The sequence below is a fragment of the Eucyclogobius newberryi genome, unplaced genomic scaffold (assembly GCF_026437365.1).
Source record: "Eucyclogobius newberryi isolate DKJ021-1_F unplaced genomic scaffold, fEucNew1.0.hap1 SCAF_5, whole genome shotgun sequence".
In the NCBI taxonomy this organism is placed as follows: Eukaryota; Metazoa; Chordata; class Actinopteri; order Gobiiformes; family Gobiidae; genus Eucyclogobius; species Eucyclogobius newberryi.
Window position 1 is genome coordinate 573,461 of NW_027316167.1, and position 19,096 is coordinate 592,556.

Here is a 19,096-nt window from a genome sequence, read left to right on the forward strand (position 1 = left end):
GTCCAAACCAGGACTAAACCAGGTCTGAACCAGGTCTAAACCAGGTCTAAACCAGGACTAAACCAGGACTAAACCAGGTCCGAACCAGGACTAAACCAGGTCTGAACCAGGACTAAACCAGGTCTGAACCAGGACTAAACCAGGTCTAAACCAGGACTAAACCAGGTCTAAACCAGGACTAAACCAGGACTAAACCAGGACTAAACCATGTCTGAACCAGGACTAAACCAGGTCTAAACCAGGACTAAACCAGGACTAAACCAGGACTAAACCAGGACTAAACCAGGACTAAACCAGGTCCAAACCAGGACTAAACCAGGTCCGAACCAGGTCTAAACCAGGTCTACCCCAGGACTAAACCAGGTCTAAACCAGGACTAAACCAGGACTAAACCAGGTCTAAACCAGGACTGAACCAGGACTGAACCAGGACTAAACCAGGTCTAAACCAGGACTAAACCAGGTCTAAACCAGGACTAAACCAGGACTAAACCAGGACTAAACCATGTCTGAACCAGGACTAAACCAGGTCTAAACCAGGACTGAACCAGGACTGAACCAGGACTAAACCAGGTCTAAACCAGGACTAAACCAGGACTAAACCAGGACTAAACCAGGACTAAACCAGGACTAAACCAGGTCTAAATCAGGTCTGAACCAGGACTAAACCAGGTCTAAACCAGGACTAAACCAGGTCTGAACCAGGACTAAACCAGGACTAAACCAGGTCCAAACCAGGACTAAACCAGGTCTGAACCAGGACTAAACCAGGTCTAAACCAGGACTGAACCAGGACTAAACCAGGTCCAAACCAGGTCTAAACCAGGACTGAACCAGGACTAAACCAGGTCTAAATCAGGTCTGAACCAGGACTAAACCAGGTCTAAACCAGGACTAAACCAGGTCTGAACCAGGACTAAACCAGGACTAAACCAGGTCCAAACCAGGACTAAACCAGGTCTGAACCAGGACTAAACCAGGTCTAAACCAGGACTGAACCAGGACTAAACCAGGTCCAAACCAGGACTAAACCAGGACTGAACCAGGACTAAACCAGGTCTAAACCAGGACTGAACCAGGACTAAACCAGGTCTGAACCAGGACTGAACCAGGACTGAACCAGGACTAAACCAGGTCTAAACCAGGACTAAACCAGGACTAAACCAGGACTAAACCAGGACTAAACCAGGACTAAACCAGGTCTAAATCAGGTCTAAACCAGGTCTGAACCAGGTCTGAACCAGGTCTGAACCGGGACTAAACCAGGACTAAACCAGGTCTAAACCAGGACTAAACCAGGACTAAACCAGGACTAAACCAGGTCTAAATCAGGTCTAAACCAGGTCTAAACCAGGTCTGAACCAGGTCTGAACCAGGTCTGAACCAGGTCTGAACCGGGACTAAACCAGGCCTAAACAGGGACTAAACCGGGTCTGAACCAGGACTGAACCAGGACTAAACCAGGACTAAACCAGGACTAAACCAGGACTGAACCAGGTCTAAAGCAGGTCTGAACCAGGACTAAACCAGGACTGAACCAGGACTAAACCAGGACTAAATCAGGTCTAAACCAGGTCTAAATCAGGTCTAAACCAGGTCTAAACCAGGTCTAAACCAGGTCTGAACCAGGTCTGAACCAGGTCTGAACCGGGACTAAACCAGGCCTAAACAGGGACTAAACCGGGTCTGAACCGGGACTAAACCAGGACTAAACCAGGACTAAACCAGGTCTAAACCAGGTCTAAACCAGGACTAAACCAGGACTGAACCAGGTCTAAAGCAGGTCTGAACCAGGACTAAACCAGGACTGAACCAGGTCTAAACCAGGACTGAACCAGGACTGAACCAGGTCTAAAGCAGGTCTGAACCAGGACTAAACCAGGACTGAACCAGGTCTAAACCAGGACTAAACCAGGACTGAACCAGGTCTAAAGCAGGTCTGAACCAGGACTAAACCAGGACTGAACCAGGTCTAAACCAGGACTGAACCAGGACTGAACCAGGTCTAAAGCAGGTCTGAACCAGGACTAAACCAGGACTGAACCAGGTCTAAAGCAGGTCTGAACCAGGACTAAACCAGGACTGAACCAGGTCTAAACCAGGACTGAACCAGGACTGAACCAGGTCTAAAGCAGTATTTTGTAGAAGAGCTAAACCTTGAGCTGCTCGATCAGGTCGGCCTCTTCCACCATCAGAGTCCAGAGATGCTGCAGCAAGAAACAGAAAAACAGAAGATCAGAGATATCAGGGAAGCGTCTGGGGAGAGGGGGGTGGAGGAAGCGTCTGGGGAGGGTACCTCAGCCACAGTGCTCCTGATGTGGTCGATGAGGTTCTCAAAGTCCACTAGACTGAAGAGCGGCTGCTGCTTGAGTCGGTGAAGCTCTGAAGCGAAGACATCCTCTCTGTGTTTGAGAATGGAACCTGCAACGACAAGGAACAGTCCAAGGGCAGCAGGAGAGCAGAGCCCAGAGCCGGTCAGGATGCTCTGGACGGGCTCTGGACGGGCTCTGGACGGGCTCTGGACGGGCTCTGGACGGGCTCTGGACGGGCTGTGGTTGTACTGACCGGCTCTGGACGGGCTGTGGTTGTGGTTCTCGAACATTTGGACCGATTCTCCCACAAAAAGGATCTTCTCTGCGACTCGCACGGGAACGTATGAAGGCAACATCTCAGTGCGAAGTGAGAACTGCTGCAGCGACGGAGCCAGCATGTTCTCCTCCTCCACTAGCCTCTGAAACAGAACCAGGACCGGGTCAGAAACAGCCTCTCGGTTCTCTCACTCCGGGGTCTCTCACACTCACACCGGGGTCTCTCACACCGGGGTCTCTCACACTCACACCGGGGTCTCTCACACCGGGGTCTCTCACACTCACACCGGGGTCTCTCACACCGGGGTCTCTCACACTCACACCGGGGTCTCTCACACTCACACCGGGGTCTCTCACTCCGGGGTCTCTCGCTCCGGGGTCTCTCGCTCCGGGGTCTCTCGCTCCGGGGTCTCTCGCTCCGGGGTCTCTCGCTCCGGGGTCTCTCACTCCGGGGTCTCTCACTCCGGGGTCTCTCACTCCGGGGTCTCTCACACCGGGGTCTCTCACACCGGGGTCTCTCACTCCGGGGTCTCTCACTCCGGGGTCTCTCACTCCGGGGTCTCTCACACTCACACCGGGGTCTCTCACTCCGGGGTCTCTCACTCCGGGGTCTCTCACACTCACACCGGGGTCTCTCACACCGGGGTCTCTCACACCGGGGTCTCTCACACCGGGGTCTCTCACACTCACACCGGGATCTCTCACTCCCTCACACCGGGATCTCTCACACTCACACCGGGGTCTCTCACTCCGGGGTCTCTCACTCCGGGGTCTCTCACTCCGGGGTCTCTCACTCCGGGGTCTCTCACACTCACACCGGGGTCTCTCACTCCGGGGTCTCTCACACCGGGGTCTCTCACACCGGGGTCTCTCACACCGGGGTCTCTCACACCGGGGTCTCTCACTCCGGGGTCTCTCACACTCACACCGGGGTCTCTCACACCGGGGTCTCTCACACTCACACCGGGGTCTCTCACACTCACACCGGGGTCTCTCGCTCCGGGGTCTCTCGCTCCGGGGTCTCTCGCTCCGGGGTCTCTCGCTCCGGGGTCTCTCGCTCCGGGGTCTCTCGCTCCGGGGTCTCTCACTCCGGGGTCTCTCACTCCGGGGTCTCTCACTCCGGGGTCTCTCACTCCGGGGTCTCTCACTCCGGGGTCTCTCACTCCGGGGTCTCTCACACCGGGGTCTCTCACACCGGGGTCTCTCACTCCGGGGTCTCTCACTCCGGGGTCTCTCACTCCGGGGTCTCTCACTCCGGGGTCTCTCACTCCGGGGTCTCTCACACTCACACCGGGGTCTCTCACTCCGGGGTCTCTCACTCCGGGGTCTCTCACACTCACACCGGGGTCTCTCACACCGGGGTCTCTCACACCGGGGTCTCTCACACCGGGGTCTCTCACACCGGGGTCTCTCACACTCACACCGGGATCTCTCACTCCCTCACACCGGGATCTCTCACACTCACACCGGGGTCTCTCACTCCGGGGTCTCTCACTCCGGGGTCTCTCACTCCGGGGTCTCTCACTCCGGGGTCTCTCACACTCACACCGGGGTCTCTCACTCCGGGGTCTCTCACACCGGGGTCTCTCACACCGGGGTCTCTCACACCGGGGTCTCTCACACCGGGGTCTCTCACTCCGGGGTCTCTCACTCCGGGGTCTCTCACACTCACACCGGGGTCTCTCACACCGGGGTCTCTCACACTCACACCGGGGTCTCTCACACTCACACCGGGGTCTCTCACTCCGGGGTCTCTCACTCCGGGGTCTCTCACTCCGGGGTCTCTCACTCCGGGGTCTCTCACTCCGGGGTCTCTCACACCGGGGTCTCTCACACTCACACCGGGGTCTTTCACACCGGGGTCTCTCACACTCACACCGGGGTCTCTCACACTCACTCCGGGGTCTCTCACTCCGGGGTCTCTCACACTCACACCGGGGTCTCTCACACTCACACCGGGGTCTCTCACACTCACACCGGGGTCTCTCGCTCCGGGGTCTCTCGCTCCGGGGTCTCTCGCTCCGGGGTCTCTCGCTCCGGGGTCTCTCGCTCCGGGGTCTCTCACTCCGGGGTCTCTCACTCCGGGGTCTCTCACACCGGGGTCTCTCACTCCGGGGTCTCTCACTCCGGGGTCTCTCACTCCGGGGTCTCTCACACTCACACCGGGGTCTCTCACTCCGGGGTCTCTCACTCCGGGGTCTCTCACTCCGGGGTCTCTCACACTCACACCGGGGTCTCTCACACCGGGGTCTCTCACACCGGGGTCTCTCACACTCACACCGGGATCTCTCACTCCCTCACACCGGGATCTCTCACACTCACACCGGGGTCTCTCACTCCGGGGTCTCTCACTCCGGGGTCTCTCACTCCGGGGTCTCTCACACTCACACCGGGGTCTCTCACACCGGGGTCTCTCACACCGGGGTCTCTCACACCGGGGTCTCTCACACCGGGGTCTCTCACTCCGGGGTCTCTCACACCGGGGTCTCTCACACTCACACCGGGGTCTCTCACACTCACACCGGGGTCTCTCACACTCACACCGGGGTCTCTCACACTCACTCCGGGGTCTCTCACTCCGGGGTCTCTCACTCCGGGGTCTCTCACTCCGGGGTCTCTCACTCCGGGGTCTCTCACTCCGGGGTCTCTCACTCCGGGGTCTCTCACACTCACACCGGGGTCTTTCACACCGGGGTCTCTCACACTCACACCGGGGTCTCTCACACTCACACCGGGGTCTCTCACACTCACACCGGGGTCTCTCACTCCGGGGTCTCTCACACTCACACCGGGGTCTCTCACACTCACACCGGGGTCTCTCACACTCACACCGGGGTCTCTCACACCGGGGTCTCTCACACCGGGGTCTCTCACACCGGGGTCTCTCACACCGGGGTCTCTCACACCGGGGTCTCTCACTCTCACACCGGGGTCTCTCACACCGGGGTCTCTCACACCGGTGTCTCTCACACCGGTGTCTCTCACACCGGGGTCTCTCACACCGGGGTCTCTCACACCGGGGTCTCTCACACCGGGGTCTCTCACACCGGTGTCTCTCACACCGGTGTCTCTCACACCGGGGTCTCTCACACCGGGGTCTCTCACACCGGGGTCTCTCACACCGGTCTCACCAGGTCCTGCAGCTCCCTCAGCTGTTTGCCGCTGAGTCCGCCCAGGCCCAGGTCGTCCTCTTCTTCGTCCTGATTGGTGGAGCTGCCGGCGGCGCTGGGGCCCTGACGAATGAAAAACTCCTCATGTTGATCCAGTAACAAACCGTGAAGCATCCAAGCAGCCAACTGTTTGTACAGGACGCCATGACACACACACAGGATCCTGAGGACAGAGACAGGTCAGAGGTCAGAGACGGGTCAGAGTCAGGTCAGAGGTCAGAGACAGGTCAGAGGTCAGGTCAGAGACAGGTCAGAGGTCAGAGACAGGTCAGAGGTCAGAGACGGGTCAGAGTCAGGTCAGAGGTCAGAGACAGGTCAGAGGTCAGAGACGGGTCAGAGTCAGGTCAGAGGTCAGAGACAGGTCATAGGTCAGAGACAGGTCAGAGGTCAGAGACAGGTCAGAGGTCAGAGACGGGTCAGAGTCAGGTCAGAGGTCAGAGACAGGTCAGAGACAGGTCAGAGTCAGGTCAGAGGTCAGAACCAATCAGAGCGCAGCAGCTGAACACAATGTGTGATCACAGCTGCACAAACTACACATTTACACCAACTGAGCGTGCGTGAAGTGTGTAAAGTGTGTGTGTAATGTGTGTGTGGTTGTCGTACTTCTCCAGTGCTGTGCGGACAGTTGGAAGTCCTCCACAGCTGTGTTTGTGAACCGTCTCCAGGATCTGACAGCCGTGAATCTGAAAAAGACAGTGTTCAGTACCGTGTTCAGCACCGTGTTCAGTACCGAACACGGTCTGAACACAGTACAGCACCGTACAGCACAGTACAGATTGTGATATATCGTGACTTCTTAATAAGATAAAGATCACCTTTATTTGTCCCAACATTGGGAAATTCCAATGTTGCAACACAGATAGGTACTGAAGTAAATGATAAACAGACTTATAAAAACACCGTAGAAAAAACTTGTTTACTCTTAGGCAAGGCAAGTTTATTTGTAGAGCACATTTCATACACGAGGCAATTCAAAGTGCTTCACAGCAGGAAAAATGCATTCAAATCACAAAGAAATTACAGAAACAGAAATACAATAAAATTAACTAAATTAAAAATTATCAATCCAACTGATTTTCTAAACTAATAAAATCACAAACAAAAGAGAAGAGTGCAAAGATAAAAATCCTTTCAGTCACATGACCAGCTAAACAAAACTGTTTTTAGCTTAGATTTGAACATTGTCAGAGTAGAACCTGTCTCACATCTTCAGGAAGAATGTTCCAGATTTTAGCTGCATAAAACTGAAACACAGATTCCCCATGTTTTGTCCTGACTCTGGCACCAGCAGGAGGCCGGTCCATGTTTAGTCCTGACTCTGGCACCAGCAGGAGGCCGGTCCATGTTTAGTCCTGACTCTGGCACCAGCAGGAGGCCGGTCCATGTTTAGTCCTGACTCTGGCACCAGCAGGAGGCCGGTCCATGTTTAGTCCTGACTCTGGCATCAGCAGGAGGCCGGTCCATGTTTAGTCCTGACTCTGGCACCAGCAGGAGGCCGGTCCCTGAGGTCCTCAGAGTCTGAGATGGTTCATATGGCACTAACATATCCAAGATGTACTTTGGTGCTAGGCCATGGAGAGACTTGTACACAAGCAGAGCTGCTTTAAAGTCTCTTCTCAGAGCCACAGGGGGCAGTGCAGAGACCTGAGAACAGGACTAATGTGATGGTACTTCCTGGTTCTAGTCAGGACCCGAGCAGCAGCGTTCTGGATGTACTGCAGCTGTTTTACAGCTCGTTTGGAGAGGCCAGTGAGCAGGCCGTTACAGTCTAATCTACTGGAGACAAACGCATGGATAAGTCTCTCTAAATCTGGTTTTGACACTATATTTTTGATTTTGGCAATGTTTTTTAGATGGTAAAAAGCTGCTGATGTTATTGATTTGACGTGGCTATTAAAGTTCAAGTCTGAGTCCATTATTACCCCCAGAATTCTAACTTGGTTTGTAGGTTTTAGAGCGAGACTCTGGGAGGTGACCGCTAACACTTTCTCTTTGTTTCTGTGGCCAAAAACGATTATTTCAGTCTTGTCTGAGTTCAGCTGGAGAAAGTTGTTTTGCATCCACAAACTGATCTGTTGGATGCAGTGACAGAGTGAATCTACTGGTCCATAGTCACCTGCCGATAGTGAAACATAGATCTGAGTGTCATCTGCATAATTGTGATAGGACACATTTTCACTGCGTATCAGCTGACCTAACGGCAGCATGTAGAGGTTGAACAGAAGGGGACCCAGGACTGACCCTTGGGGCACTCCACAGGTCAGGGTCATGTGGTCTGAGACACAGCTACCAATTTCAACAAAGTACTTCCTGTCTTCCAGATAGGACCTTAACCAGTTTAGGGCAGTGCCAGTGATGCCCACCCAGTCCTCTAGTCTCTGTAAGAGGGTCCCACCCTGTCCTCTAGTCTCTGTAAGAGGATCCCATGATCGACAGTGTCAAAAGCAGCACTCAGATCTAACCCGTGTCAGTGTTCAGGCGGATGTCATTTGTCACCTTGACAAGAGCAGTCTCAGAGCTGTGATGAGGTCTAAAACCTGACTGAAAAACATCAAATGAGTTGTTTATTAAGAGGAAATCTGTGAGCTGTTGGTAAACAACCTTTTCAAGGACTTTGCCCCAAAATGTCAGATTAGAGATGGGCCGGTAATGACTCAGTACTGCGGCATCAAGACTGCTCTTCTTTAGGAGAGGCTTTATGACCGCAGTTTTCAAAGACATTGAGAATGTTCCAGATTGAAGCGACATGTTAACTATGTGAGTGAATGGTGCTAACAAACTGTTCAGCACAGACTTTAGAAATCTGGAGGCTCACACATCGAGGCAGCATGTAGATGAACTCAGACTGGTGTTGATCTCATGGACAGTTTTGTCAGTTACTGGTGCAAAGTGAGTTAGCTCCAAGTGTCTTGGTGGTTTTAGGGTAATTTTTTGCATTGTGGGATTTATAGCATTTTTAATGCCCTGAACTTTGTCATTAAAGAATAATGCAAACTCATTACACTTGATGTGGAAATGAGTTCTAACGGCAGCTGAGCTGGAGGGTTTGTTAATCTGTTTACTGTGGCAAACAGGACACGCGAGTTGTTACAGCAGCTTCCAATTATTTCAGAAAAATATCTTTCCCTAGTTCTACATAAGATTAGGTTGTACATGTTCAGCTTCTCTTTGTAAATCTCTTTTTGAACCTGGAGCTTTGACTTGCGCCATTTCCGTTCGGCCCTGTGGCACTCCCTTTTCTGTGCCCTGACCCAATCATCATTTCTCCACGGCGCCTTCTGCTTATTTTTAACTATTTTTGCCTTTATAAGGGCGATGGTGTCCAGAACATTCAAAACACTAGATGTAACAGAGTTCAACAAATCATTTACATTAGAACATGAGACATTTTCAAAGTTTATCATTTCCATAAACAGTGCACCTGTGCCATCACTTATGTGTCTCCTCTGAACAGCTGCAGGACCAACCGGAGGTTTGGGAGAAACAGACAGGTCAAAGAAGACACAGAAATGATCAGACAGAGCAACATCGATCACATTAACATTTGAAATATTTACCCCCTTTGTAATTATGTCCTTTGCTGTGGGTGGGGCCTCTCACATGCTGAGTAAGACTGAAGGTTTCAAGGACAGCATCAAGCTCTTTAGCGTTTCTGTCACAAATATTATCAACATGCACATTGAAATCACCTGTAATGACCAAACCATCAAAGTCTGTGCATATGACTGAAAGCATCTCAGTAAAATCATCAATAAAACTTTGGCAGTGCTGGGAAGGCTTGTATAAAACAATGAAGAGAATGGATGGAGACCGTTTTAGCTCCATTTTAAAGGATACATACTCAAATGATGAAAACACCCCAAAAGACAACCTGCGGGTAATTATTTCATCTCTAAAGACGGCACAGACTCCACCCCCTTTTTTGTTTTCTCGTGTTTCAGATTCAAACTTAAAGTTGGGTGGAGCAGATTCTATCAGAACTACATTTCCTGTGTTTTTGTCAAGCCATGTTTCAGTTAAAAACATAAAATCAAGATTATAAGAAGAAATAAAATTATTAATTAAGAGTGATTTGTTACATAAGGATCTGACATTTAGCACAGCAAGTTTCAGACTAGTTTCAGTGGGACTGGGCTTTATCTTTTCACAGGGAATATGAATCATATTTCTCAGATTGGGCCTGACTCGCATTTTGTTTTTCCATCTGTGTGATGATGTGACTACAGAAATAGCACTAGGGGGGGCTCTTTTTACATAGGGCCCCGGGTTGGTTTGATTTTTAATGTGACAATAAGTCCCGGCAACGCTGAGACCCAGTGCATCCTAGCTATGGGAGATACCTGGTGAAAGGCGAGGGGGGATGGGTGGTGGGGCCTTTGTTGGTGTAGTCGGCTTGTGCAGGGAAGAGTTGATAAGTATTGACATAGCCCTTGCTATATTGGGCGTGAGTGGAGGCATCTTAATGCCTGATTTGATCAGACTTTCAAAATGGCTGGGAAGGCCCATGGGTGAGAGTGGAGATGAGAAGGAGAATGATGAATCTTTAGTGGGAGTAGATGTTGCAGGGGGAACCCAGGGCTAGTGTGAAGGCAGGGGCGATGACAGGGATGTTGTTGGGCTTGTCACAGATGGGTCCAAGGCCTTTGAAGATTGTTCCTTTGCTGGAGGCGGTGGAGGTGAATGTGGAGCAGCTGGAGCTGAATCCTTTGCTGGTGGTGGTGGAGCAGCTGCTGATGAATCCTTTGGTGGAGGCTGAGGTTGTGGTGCTTTTGATGTTGAAACATTGGCTCGGTCTCTGGCTGATGGAGCAGGAATTCTTCTCTCATTCCTCTCTTCTCTAACTATCTGCTCAGGACCCTGTCCAGGCCCAGTCCAATGCCTCAGAGCGTGGAGCAGGTTCTCTGTCAGCACCCTCACTCCACCTCTGCATAGGTGGGGGCTATTTCTCTTAAACAGGTCCTCTCGTTTCCAGAATAGATAGAAGTTCTCAATGTAGTGTAGTCCTCTCGGGGAACACTCTTTGGACAGCCATGTGTTCAGCTGAAAAAGCCGGCTAAACTTGTTTATCCTCCTGTCGATGTTTGGAAGAGGTACACTTATGAATGTTTTGATTTCCATTTTATCAAGCACGTCGAATAACTTCAAGAAGTCTTTTTTCAAAACTTCAGTCTGTTCAGCTAGCATGGAGGAGCTGTTTAGCTCCTCCATGCTAAGCCATAATATTTGGAAGGAGTGACGTTATCTCAGAAACAGTGGCGCTTGGAAAAGAATGTGTGTTTATCTTTTCATGCGTCACGTGACTTATCGCGCCGTCCCCAACTAAAACAATCTGCGTGATCTTGGCTCCTGGCACAGATCCTCCTCGCTGTATTTTGGCCATGTCAGCTTTCCTTTTTTCATTTAATTCCATCTCTGAAAGTGGTAAAAATCTGTTTGTGAGCTGTATTTTAGGTGACTTCACGTTATCTTTATATCGTTTAGGCTTTGCTCCAAGTTTGTTCCAAGAAACAGCCTGGTCTTTCTGTTTTTTAGACAGTTTTGGAAACGACACAGAGTCACTGCGGTTTAGGTTGAAAGTAGCAGTTTTTCTTGTAAAAAGTGTGCTCTTCTTACCGTCGGTTGACACAGGAATGGTATCGTGAAGAACTTTTTCAGATTCCAAAACAAATATCTGTGTTTTCAGCTCATTCATTTCTTGTTGATATTTCCGACAGCGTTCACAGTCTTTCTCCCTTCTTCTCCCGGACATGTCGCTGGCGTCAGATATGTCGTTAAAACTGGAAAAATGTTCTTAAAATCCTTGGTTTACTTGAAAAAGTCTAAAGCAAAAATGTTTGGAAGACAAAAACTGATTAAAAAGCAAAATAAATAAGGAAAGCAGCGATAGCAAGCGGAGCGAGCAAAAAAGCGTGTGCACTCTTCGGAAGCACAAACAACATTACTCTTAATAAAAATAATAATAACACTCTTATTTACAGCCGTTATATGAACAAAAAAATATTGCTCCAGGGATGATTGACATTATAACAGTGTTGCATATGGGGTATGACGGTGTTGCACATGGGGTATGACGGTGTTGCACATGGGGTATGACGGTGTTGCACATGGGGTATGACGGTGTTGCACATGGGGTATGACGGTGTTGCACATGGGGTATGACGGTGCTGCACATGGGGTATGACGGTGCTGCATATGGGGTATGACGGTGCTGCACATGGGTATGACGGTGCTGCACATGGGTATGACGGTGCTGCACATGGGTATGACGGTGCTGCACATGGGTATGACGGTGCTGCACATGGGTATGACGGTGTTGCACATGGGTATGACGGTGTTGCACATGGGTATGACGGTGTTGCACATGGGTATGACGGTGTTGCACATGGGTATGACAGTGTTGCACATGGGTATGACAGTGTTGCACATGGGTATGACAGTGTTGCACATGGGTATGCATATGGGTATGACAGTATTGCACATGGGTATGCATATGGGTATGACAGTATTGCACATGGGTATGACAGTGTTGCACATGGGTATGACAGTGTTGCACATGGGTATGACAGTGTTGCACATGGGTATGACAGTGTTGCACATGGGTATGACAGTGTTGCACATGGATATGACAGTGTTGCACATGGGTATGTCAGTACTGCACATGGGTATGACAGTGTTGCACATGGGTATGACAGTGTTGCACATGGGTATGACAGTGTTGCACATGGGTATGACAGTGTTGCACATGGGTATGACAGTGTTGCACATGGGTATGCATATGGGTATGACAGTATTGCACATGGGTATGACAGTGTTGCACATGGGTATGACAGTATTGCACATGGGTATGACAGTGTTGCACATGGGTATGACAGTGTTGCACATGGGTATGACAGTGTTGCACATGGGTATGACAGTGTTGCACATGGGTATGACAGTGTTGCACATGGGTATGACAGTGTTGCACATGGGTATGACAGTGTTGCACATGGGTATGACAGTGTTGCACATGGGTATGACAGTGTTGCACATGGGTATGACAGTGTTGCACATGGGTATGCATATGGGTATGACAGTATTGCACATGGGTATGACAGTGTTGCACATGGGTATGACAGTGTTGCACATGGGTATGACAGTGTTGCACATGGGTATGACAGTGTTGCACATGGGTATGCATATGGGTATGACAGTATTGCACATGGGTATGACAGTGTTTCACATGGGTATGACAGTGTTGCACATGGGTATGACAGTGTTGCACATGGGTATGACAGTGTTGCACATGGGTATGACAGTGTTGCACATGGGTATGACAGTGTTGCACATGGGTATGACAGTGTTGCACATGGGTATGACAGTGTTGCACATGGATATGACAGTGTTGCACATGGGTATGACAGTGTTGCACATGGGTATGACAGTGTTGCACATGGGTATGACAGTGTTGCACATGGGTATGACAGTGTTGCACATGGGTATGACAGTGTTGCACATGGGTATGACAGTGTTGCACATGGGTATGCATATGGGTATGACAGTATTGCACATGGGTATGACAGTGTTGCACATGGGTATGACAGTATTGCACATGGGTATGACAGTGTTGCACATGGGTATGACAGTGTTGCACATGGGTATGACAGTGTTGCACATGGGTATGACAGTGTTGCACATGGGTATGACAGTGTTGCACATGGGTATGCATATGGGTATGACAGTATTGCACATGGGTATGACAGTGTTGCACATGGGTATGCATATGGGTATGACAGTATTGCACATGGGTATGACAGTGTTTCACATGGGTATGACAGTGTTGCACATGGGTATGACAGTGTTGCACATGGGTATGACAGTGTTGCACATGGGTATGACAGTGTTGCACATGGGTATGCATATGGGTATGACAGTATTGCACATGGGTATGACAGTGTTTCACATGGGTATGACAGTGTTGCACATGGGTATGACAGTGTTGCACATGGGTATGACAGTGTTGCACATGGGTATGACAGTGTTGCACATGGGTATGCATATGGGTATGACAGTATTGCACATGGGTATGACAGTATTGTACATGGGTATGACAATATTGCAAATGGGTATGACAGTGTTTGTTGTAGAGTCTGACAGCAGCAGAAGGACAGACTGTGAAACATGAAATTTCCCCATGTGGGACAATAAAGGAATATCTTATCTTATCTCCTTCACACAGCAAGGGTGGATCAGTCACTGAAGCTGTTCTCCAGAGCGGACAGAGTGTCCTGCAGGGGACAGAGTGTCCTGCAGGGGGCGACGCTCATGGTCCAGCATAGATGCAAGTTTAGCCAGGACCCTTCTGTCCTCCACCTCCTGCACCGAGTCCAGAGGACAGCCCAGGACGGAGTTTGTCCAGCTTCTTCCTCTGCCTAAGTGGCCTCCTGCCTGAGGAGAGTGGCCTCCTGCCTGAGGAGAGTGGCCTCCTGCCTGAGGAGAGTGGCCTCCTGCCTGAGGAGAGTGGCCTCCTGCCTGAGGGGAGTGGATCAAATAGTCCATCGAGGGTGAGAAGAGTCTCACAGAGGCTGTGATCCGACCTGCTCGTCCGAGTCCTGGAGACGTACAGGTCCTGCAGAGGTGGGAGTTCGCGGCCGATCATGCAAATTGTCTTTCTTCAGCTGCTGCAGGAAGTACATCCTCTGCTGGACCTTCTTGATGAGGAGCTGATGGTGGCTCCTCCCACTTGAGGTCCTGGTGATGGTGGTGCAGAGGAGGGAGTCCACAGTGGAGATGGGGGGGGGTCTGAGATGGTGAGGGGGATGTGTCTTCTGGGCGTTGAACTCCAGGTTATTACCGCTGCACCATCCGCTCCACTTCCTGTAGACAAACTCATCCCCGTCCCAGATGAGCCCGATGAGGGTGGTGTCGTCATGGGGAATCGGCGCTCCCCCCCACCCGCAGGTGGAGTCAGGTCGGCGCTCCCTCCCCCCTCAGATGGAGTCAGACACGTTGAGCTGGGAGAGCTTGTCCTGGAGCAGAGCAGGAGGTGGTGTTGATCCTGGTGGAGGTTCCAGAGGAGTCCAGGTGCTGCAGGTGAAGTGGAGAGCCCAGGAGGTCCAGCAGGAGGTCCAGCAGGAGGTCCTGCAGGAGGTCCAGCAGGAGGTCCAGCAGGGGGGTCCAGCAGGAGGTCCAGCAGGAGGTCCAGCAAGAGGTCCAGCAGGGGGTCCAGCAGGGGGTCCAGCAGGGGGTCCAGCAGGGGGTCCAGCAGGAGGTCCAGCAGGGGGTCCAGCAGGGGGTCCAGCAGGAGGTCCAGCAGGAGGTCCAGCAGGAGGTCCAGCAGTGGGGAGGTAAAGGACTTGAGGTGAGGGAGGACCAGGCGCTCAAATGACGTCATGACAGACGACAGAGCTCACGGTGGAGCGGAGGTGGCCCAGGACCAGCCCAGTGTCTTCATCAGGTGGGACGTGAGAGACACCGGTCTGAAGCGTGTATCCTACAGAGACGTGTATCCTACAGAGACTTGTATCCTACAGAGACTTGTATCCTACAGAGACTTGTATCCTACAGAGACGTGTATCCTACAGAGACGTGTATCCTACAGAGACGTGTATCCTACAGAGACGTGTACTCTAACCCTGCAGTACTGTCACTGCATGTACTCTAACCCTGCAGTACAAGTACTTTACTGTCACACAGGAGGAGGAGGAGCTTGTACCTTCTGGGCTCTGATCGTTTCCACGACAACCATCACCGACGGAAACAGCAGCTGGAACTGAATCAGAGACAAAGGTGAGTTTGCAGACTCTGCCTAAAGCACACTTCCCTTGCCTCTCACCGTTGCCATGGATACCTGTACTTGTGGGTTTGGGCTGATTCTTCCCAGAATGAGTGATTTGACTATTATTAGGCCCGAGCGCCACAAGCTGGCGAGAGGCCTATTAGTCCCGTAAGGCCGTGCGAAGCACGGCTGCGAAAGTGCGCACGTAGTGCGCACGAAATCAAGTGCGAAGCGCTCGCCCACTTCCAACACTCACTAACTCTCTCCTTCACTCATGCACGCCCCGTGCATACTAATTAGTAGTAGGAAAATGGAACAATACCGTTGTAAACGGGCGAAGCCCGTGCAAAAGTGCGCACTAAACGAGCACTTTACATTGGAAGAAGCGGTCGTCATCTCCATATAAAGCACTCGTTTGCGCTAAGTAGCTCACGAATACGTTCCCCATCTCTTGCATGTTCCGTGCATATAAACATGTAATGCAAAAATGGAACATTATTACTGTATAGAGGGCCAAAAACACAAAGTGTTAGGGCGTTAGACATATTAACCTGAAATTTGGTGGGACTCATCTTCAGGACCATCAAAAGTTATCCACATTTTTATTCAAAGAGTCACGGTGTCTGTGCGGCAAAGCCGCACATTTTGCCAAGAATTCTAAATAAAATAGCTTTTTGATGGTAAAACAAAGGGGAGAAGATGTGACAGTGTCACAGATTCAACAGCAGGTGCACTAAAAGGACAATTGGGGCGCGTTAGCGCCCCCTCCTCTTGCGGCGTGGCGAGGGCTGATCATTGCCGCTATATTATTATTATTATTATTATTATTATTATTATTATTATTATTATTATTATTATTATTATTATTATTATTATTATTATGTACAGCAGATCAAAGAGCTCGAGAGTTCAAAAGTCCTCCAGGTTTAGAGACAGCACAGGCCAAAATGAGACAAATACAAATAGAATGCCTTGATCAAAGCTCTGACGGACTTAGGAACAAAGTTCACTTGGCTTTGCAGGATGGAACATTTGCCAGACGCAGAGCCCTGTTCCACTAAAGTCAGATTGCTGAATGTCTCTCTGCTCTCATCTGTTTGCTCAGGTTTATTAAAAGTCTGACCTGGTCCAGTTTGTAGTTGACGTGTGAGATGGTGAGATGAGGATCTCCCAGGAACTGAAACACAAACAGATCATCATTTCTACTGGAGCTGCAAAATAAATCACATTGAATCATTTAATCCCAACTGCAATGAGCAGTGACTGTGTCCAATCAGAGGCAGCGCTAGAGGCTGTAAACACTCTGATGAGGAGTGGAGAATGTTTGTGAACGACTACAGCGTTTGGAGCTTTCAGATCAGAAAAGTGACATCCACCAGGCGAGTAAGACTTGACTTCATATCAAGCCTCGTGTGAGACTGGGAGAAAAGTGATCGTAGGAGATTTCAATATCCATGTGAACGTGAGTAACGACTCAGTGATGCCTTCAGCGCTCTTTTGGACAGCTCTGTTTTCACACACTGGCTCTTGTGTGTCTCACCTCCTGCTCCAGGTCGAGCAGAGCCTGTCTGTACGGCTGCAGCATCGAGTCCAGCCCAGTGCAGAAGGCCCTAAGGTAGACCCCATGAAGACCAAGTCCAGACTGAGTCTGCGCTGAGCCTGGGTCCTAAAACACACAAAAGAGAACTCATAAAGTCTGAGCCTGAGTCCAGGTCCTCACTGGTGTCTCACCCGTGTGTGCACGTGTCCCGTGTGTCTCACCCGTGTGTCTCACCCGTGTGTGCACGTGTCCCGTGTGTGTCTCACCCGTGTGTCTCACCCGTGTGTGCACGTGTCCCGTGTGTGTCTCACCCGTGTGTCTCACCCGTGTGTGCGTGTCCCGTGTGTGTCTCACCCGTGTGTGCACGTGTCCCGTGTGTGTCTCACCCGTGTGTGCACGTGTCCCGTGTGTGTCTCACCCGTGTGTCTCACCCGTGTGTGCGTGTCCCGTGTGTGTCTCACCCGTGTGTGCACGTGTCCCGTGTGTGTCTCACCTGTGTGTGCACGTGTCCCGTGTGTGTCTCACCCATGTGTGCACGTGTCCCGTGTGTGTCTCACCCGTGTGTGCACGTGTCCCGTGTGTGTCTCACCCGTGTGTGCACGTGTCCCGTGTGTGTCTCACCCGTGTGTGCACGTGTCCCGTGTGTCCCGTGTCTCTCACCTGTGTGTGCACGTGTCCCGTGTGTCCCGTGTGTCTCACCTGTGTGTGCACGTGTCCCGTGTGTCCCGTGTGTCTCACCTGTGTGTGCACGTGTCCCGTGTGTCCCGTGTGTCTCACCTGTGTGTGCACGTGTCCCGTGTGTCCAGTGTGTCTCACCTGTGTGTGCACGTGTCCCGTGTGTCCCGTGTGTCTCACCTGTGTGTGCACGTGTCCCGTGTGCTGCTCGATAAACTCGGTGAAGCGGATGTAGTCAGAGCCCAGTTTACACTGTCGGCTCAGAACACTGAGCTCTGAGGGATGAAGGAAGGGAAGCTCCTGACACACCTGAGGAGACAAGAGACAAGAGACACCTGAGACAGAGGACACACACAGCTCCTGACACACCTGAGGAGACAAGAGACAAGAGACACCTGAGACAGAGGACACACACAGCTCCTGACACACCTGAGGAGACAAGAGACACCTGAGACAGAGGACACACACAGCTCCTGACACACCTGAGGAGACAAGAGACAAGAGACACCTGAGACAGAGGACACACACAGCTCCTGACACACCTGAGACAGAGGACATACACAGCTCCTGACACACCTGAGACAGAGGACATACACAGCTCCTGACACACCTGAGGAGACAAGAGACACCTGAGACAGAGGACACACGGCTCCTGACACACCTGAGACAGAGGACACACACGGCTCCTGACACACCTGAGGAGACAAGAGACACCTGAGACAGAGGACACACGGCTCCTGACACACCTGAGAAGACAAGAGACACCTGGGACAGGGGACACACACAGCTCCTGACACACCTGAGGAGACAAGAGACACCTGAGACAGAGGACACAGACGGCTCCTGACACACCTGAGACAGAGGACACACACGGCTCCTGACACACCCGAGACAGAGGACACACACGGCTCCTGACACACCCGAGACAGAGGACACACACGGCTCCTGACACACCTGAGACAGAGGACACACACGGCTCCTGACACACCCGAGACAGAGAACACACACGGCTCCTGACACACCTGAGGAGACAAGAGACACCTGAGACAGAGGACACACGGCTCCTGACACACCTGAGACAGAGGACACACACGGCTCCTGACACACCTGAGGAGACAAGAGACACCCGAGACAGAGGACACACACGGCTCCTGACACACCTGAGACAGAGGACACACACGGCTCCTGACACACCCGAGACAGAGAACACACACGGCTCCTGACACACCTGAGACAGAGGACACACACGGCTCCTGACACACCTGAGGAGACAAGAGACACCTGAGACAGGGGACACACACAGCTCCTGACACACCTGAGGAGACAAGAGACACCTGAGACAGAGGACACACACGGCTCCTGACACACCC

General features: G+C 51.4%; 1 protein-coding gene across 1 annotated transcript in view; it reads right to left on the bottom strand.

The window, feature by feature from the left end:
- Positions 1–19,096, bottom strand: part of tubgcp4 (tubulin gamma complex component 4) — a 35,054-nt gene that overhangs the window by 15,304 nt on the left and 654 nt on the right. The window contains exons 2-10 of the mRNA XM_072464861.1: positions 17,907–18,035; positions 17,052–17,177; positions 16,635–16,688; positions 15,449–15,505; positions 6,361–6,440; positions 5,719–5,920; positions 2,565–2,730; positions 2,296–2,420; positions 2,156–2,206 (exon numbers count right to left, since the gene is read on the bottom strand). Of these exons, the coding sequence (XP_072320962.1) occupies positions 2,156–2,206; positions 2,296–2,420; positions 2,565–2,730; positions 5,719–5,920; positions 6,361–6,440; positions 15,449–15,505; positions 16,635–16,688; positions 17,052–17,177; positions 17,907–18,035 (990 nt within the window). The remainder of the gene's footprint in view (positions 1–2,155; positions 2,207–2,295; positions 2,421–2,564; positions 2,731–5,718; positions 5,921–6,360; positions 6,441–15,448; positions 15,506–16,634; positions 16,689–17,051; positions 17,178–17,906; positions 18,036–19,096) is intronic.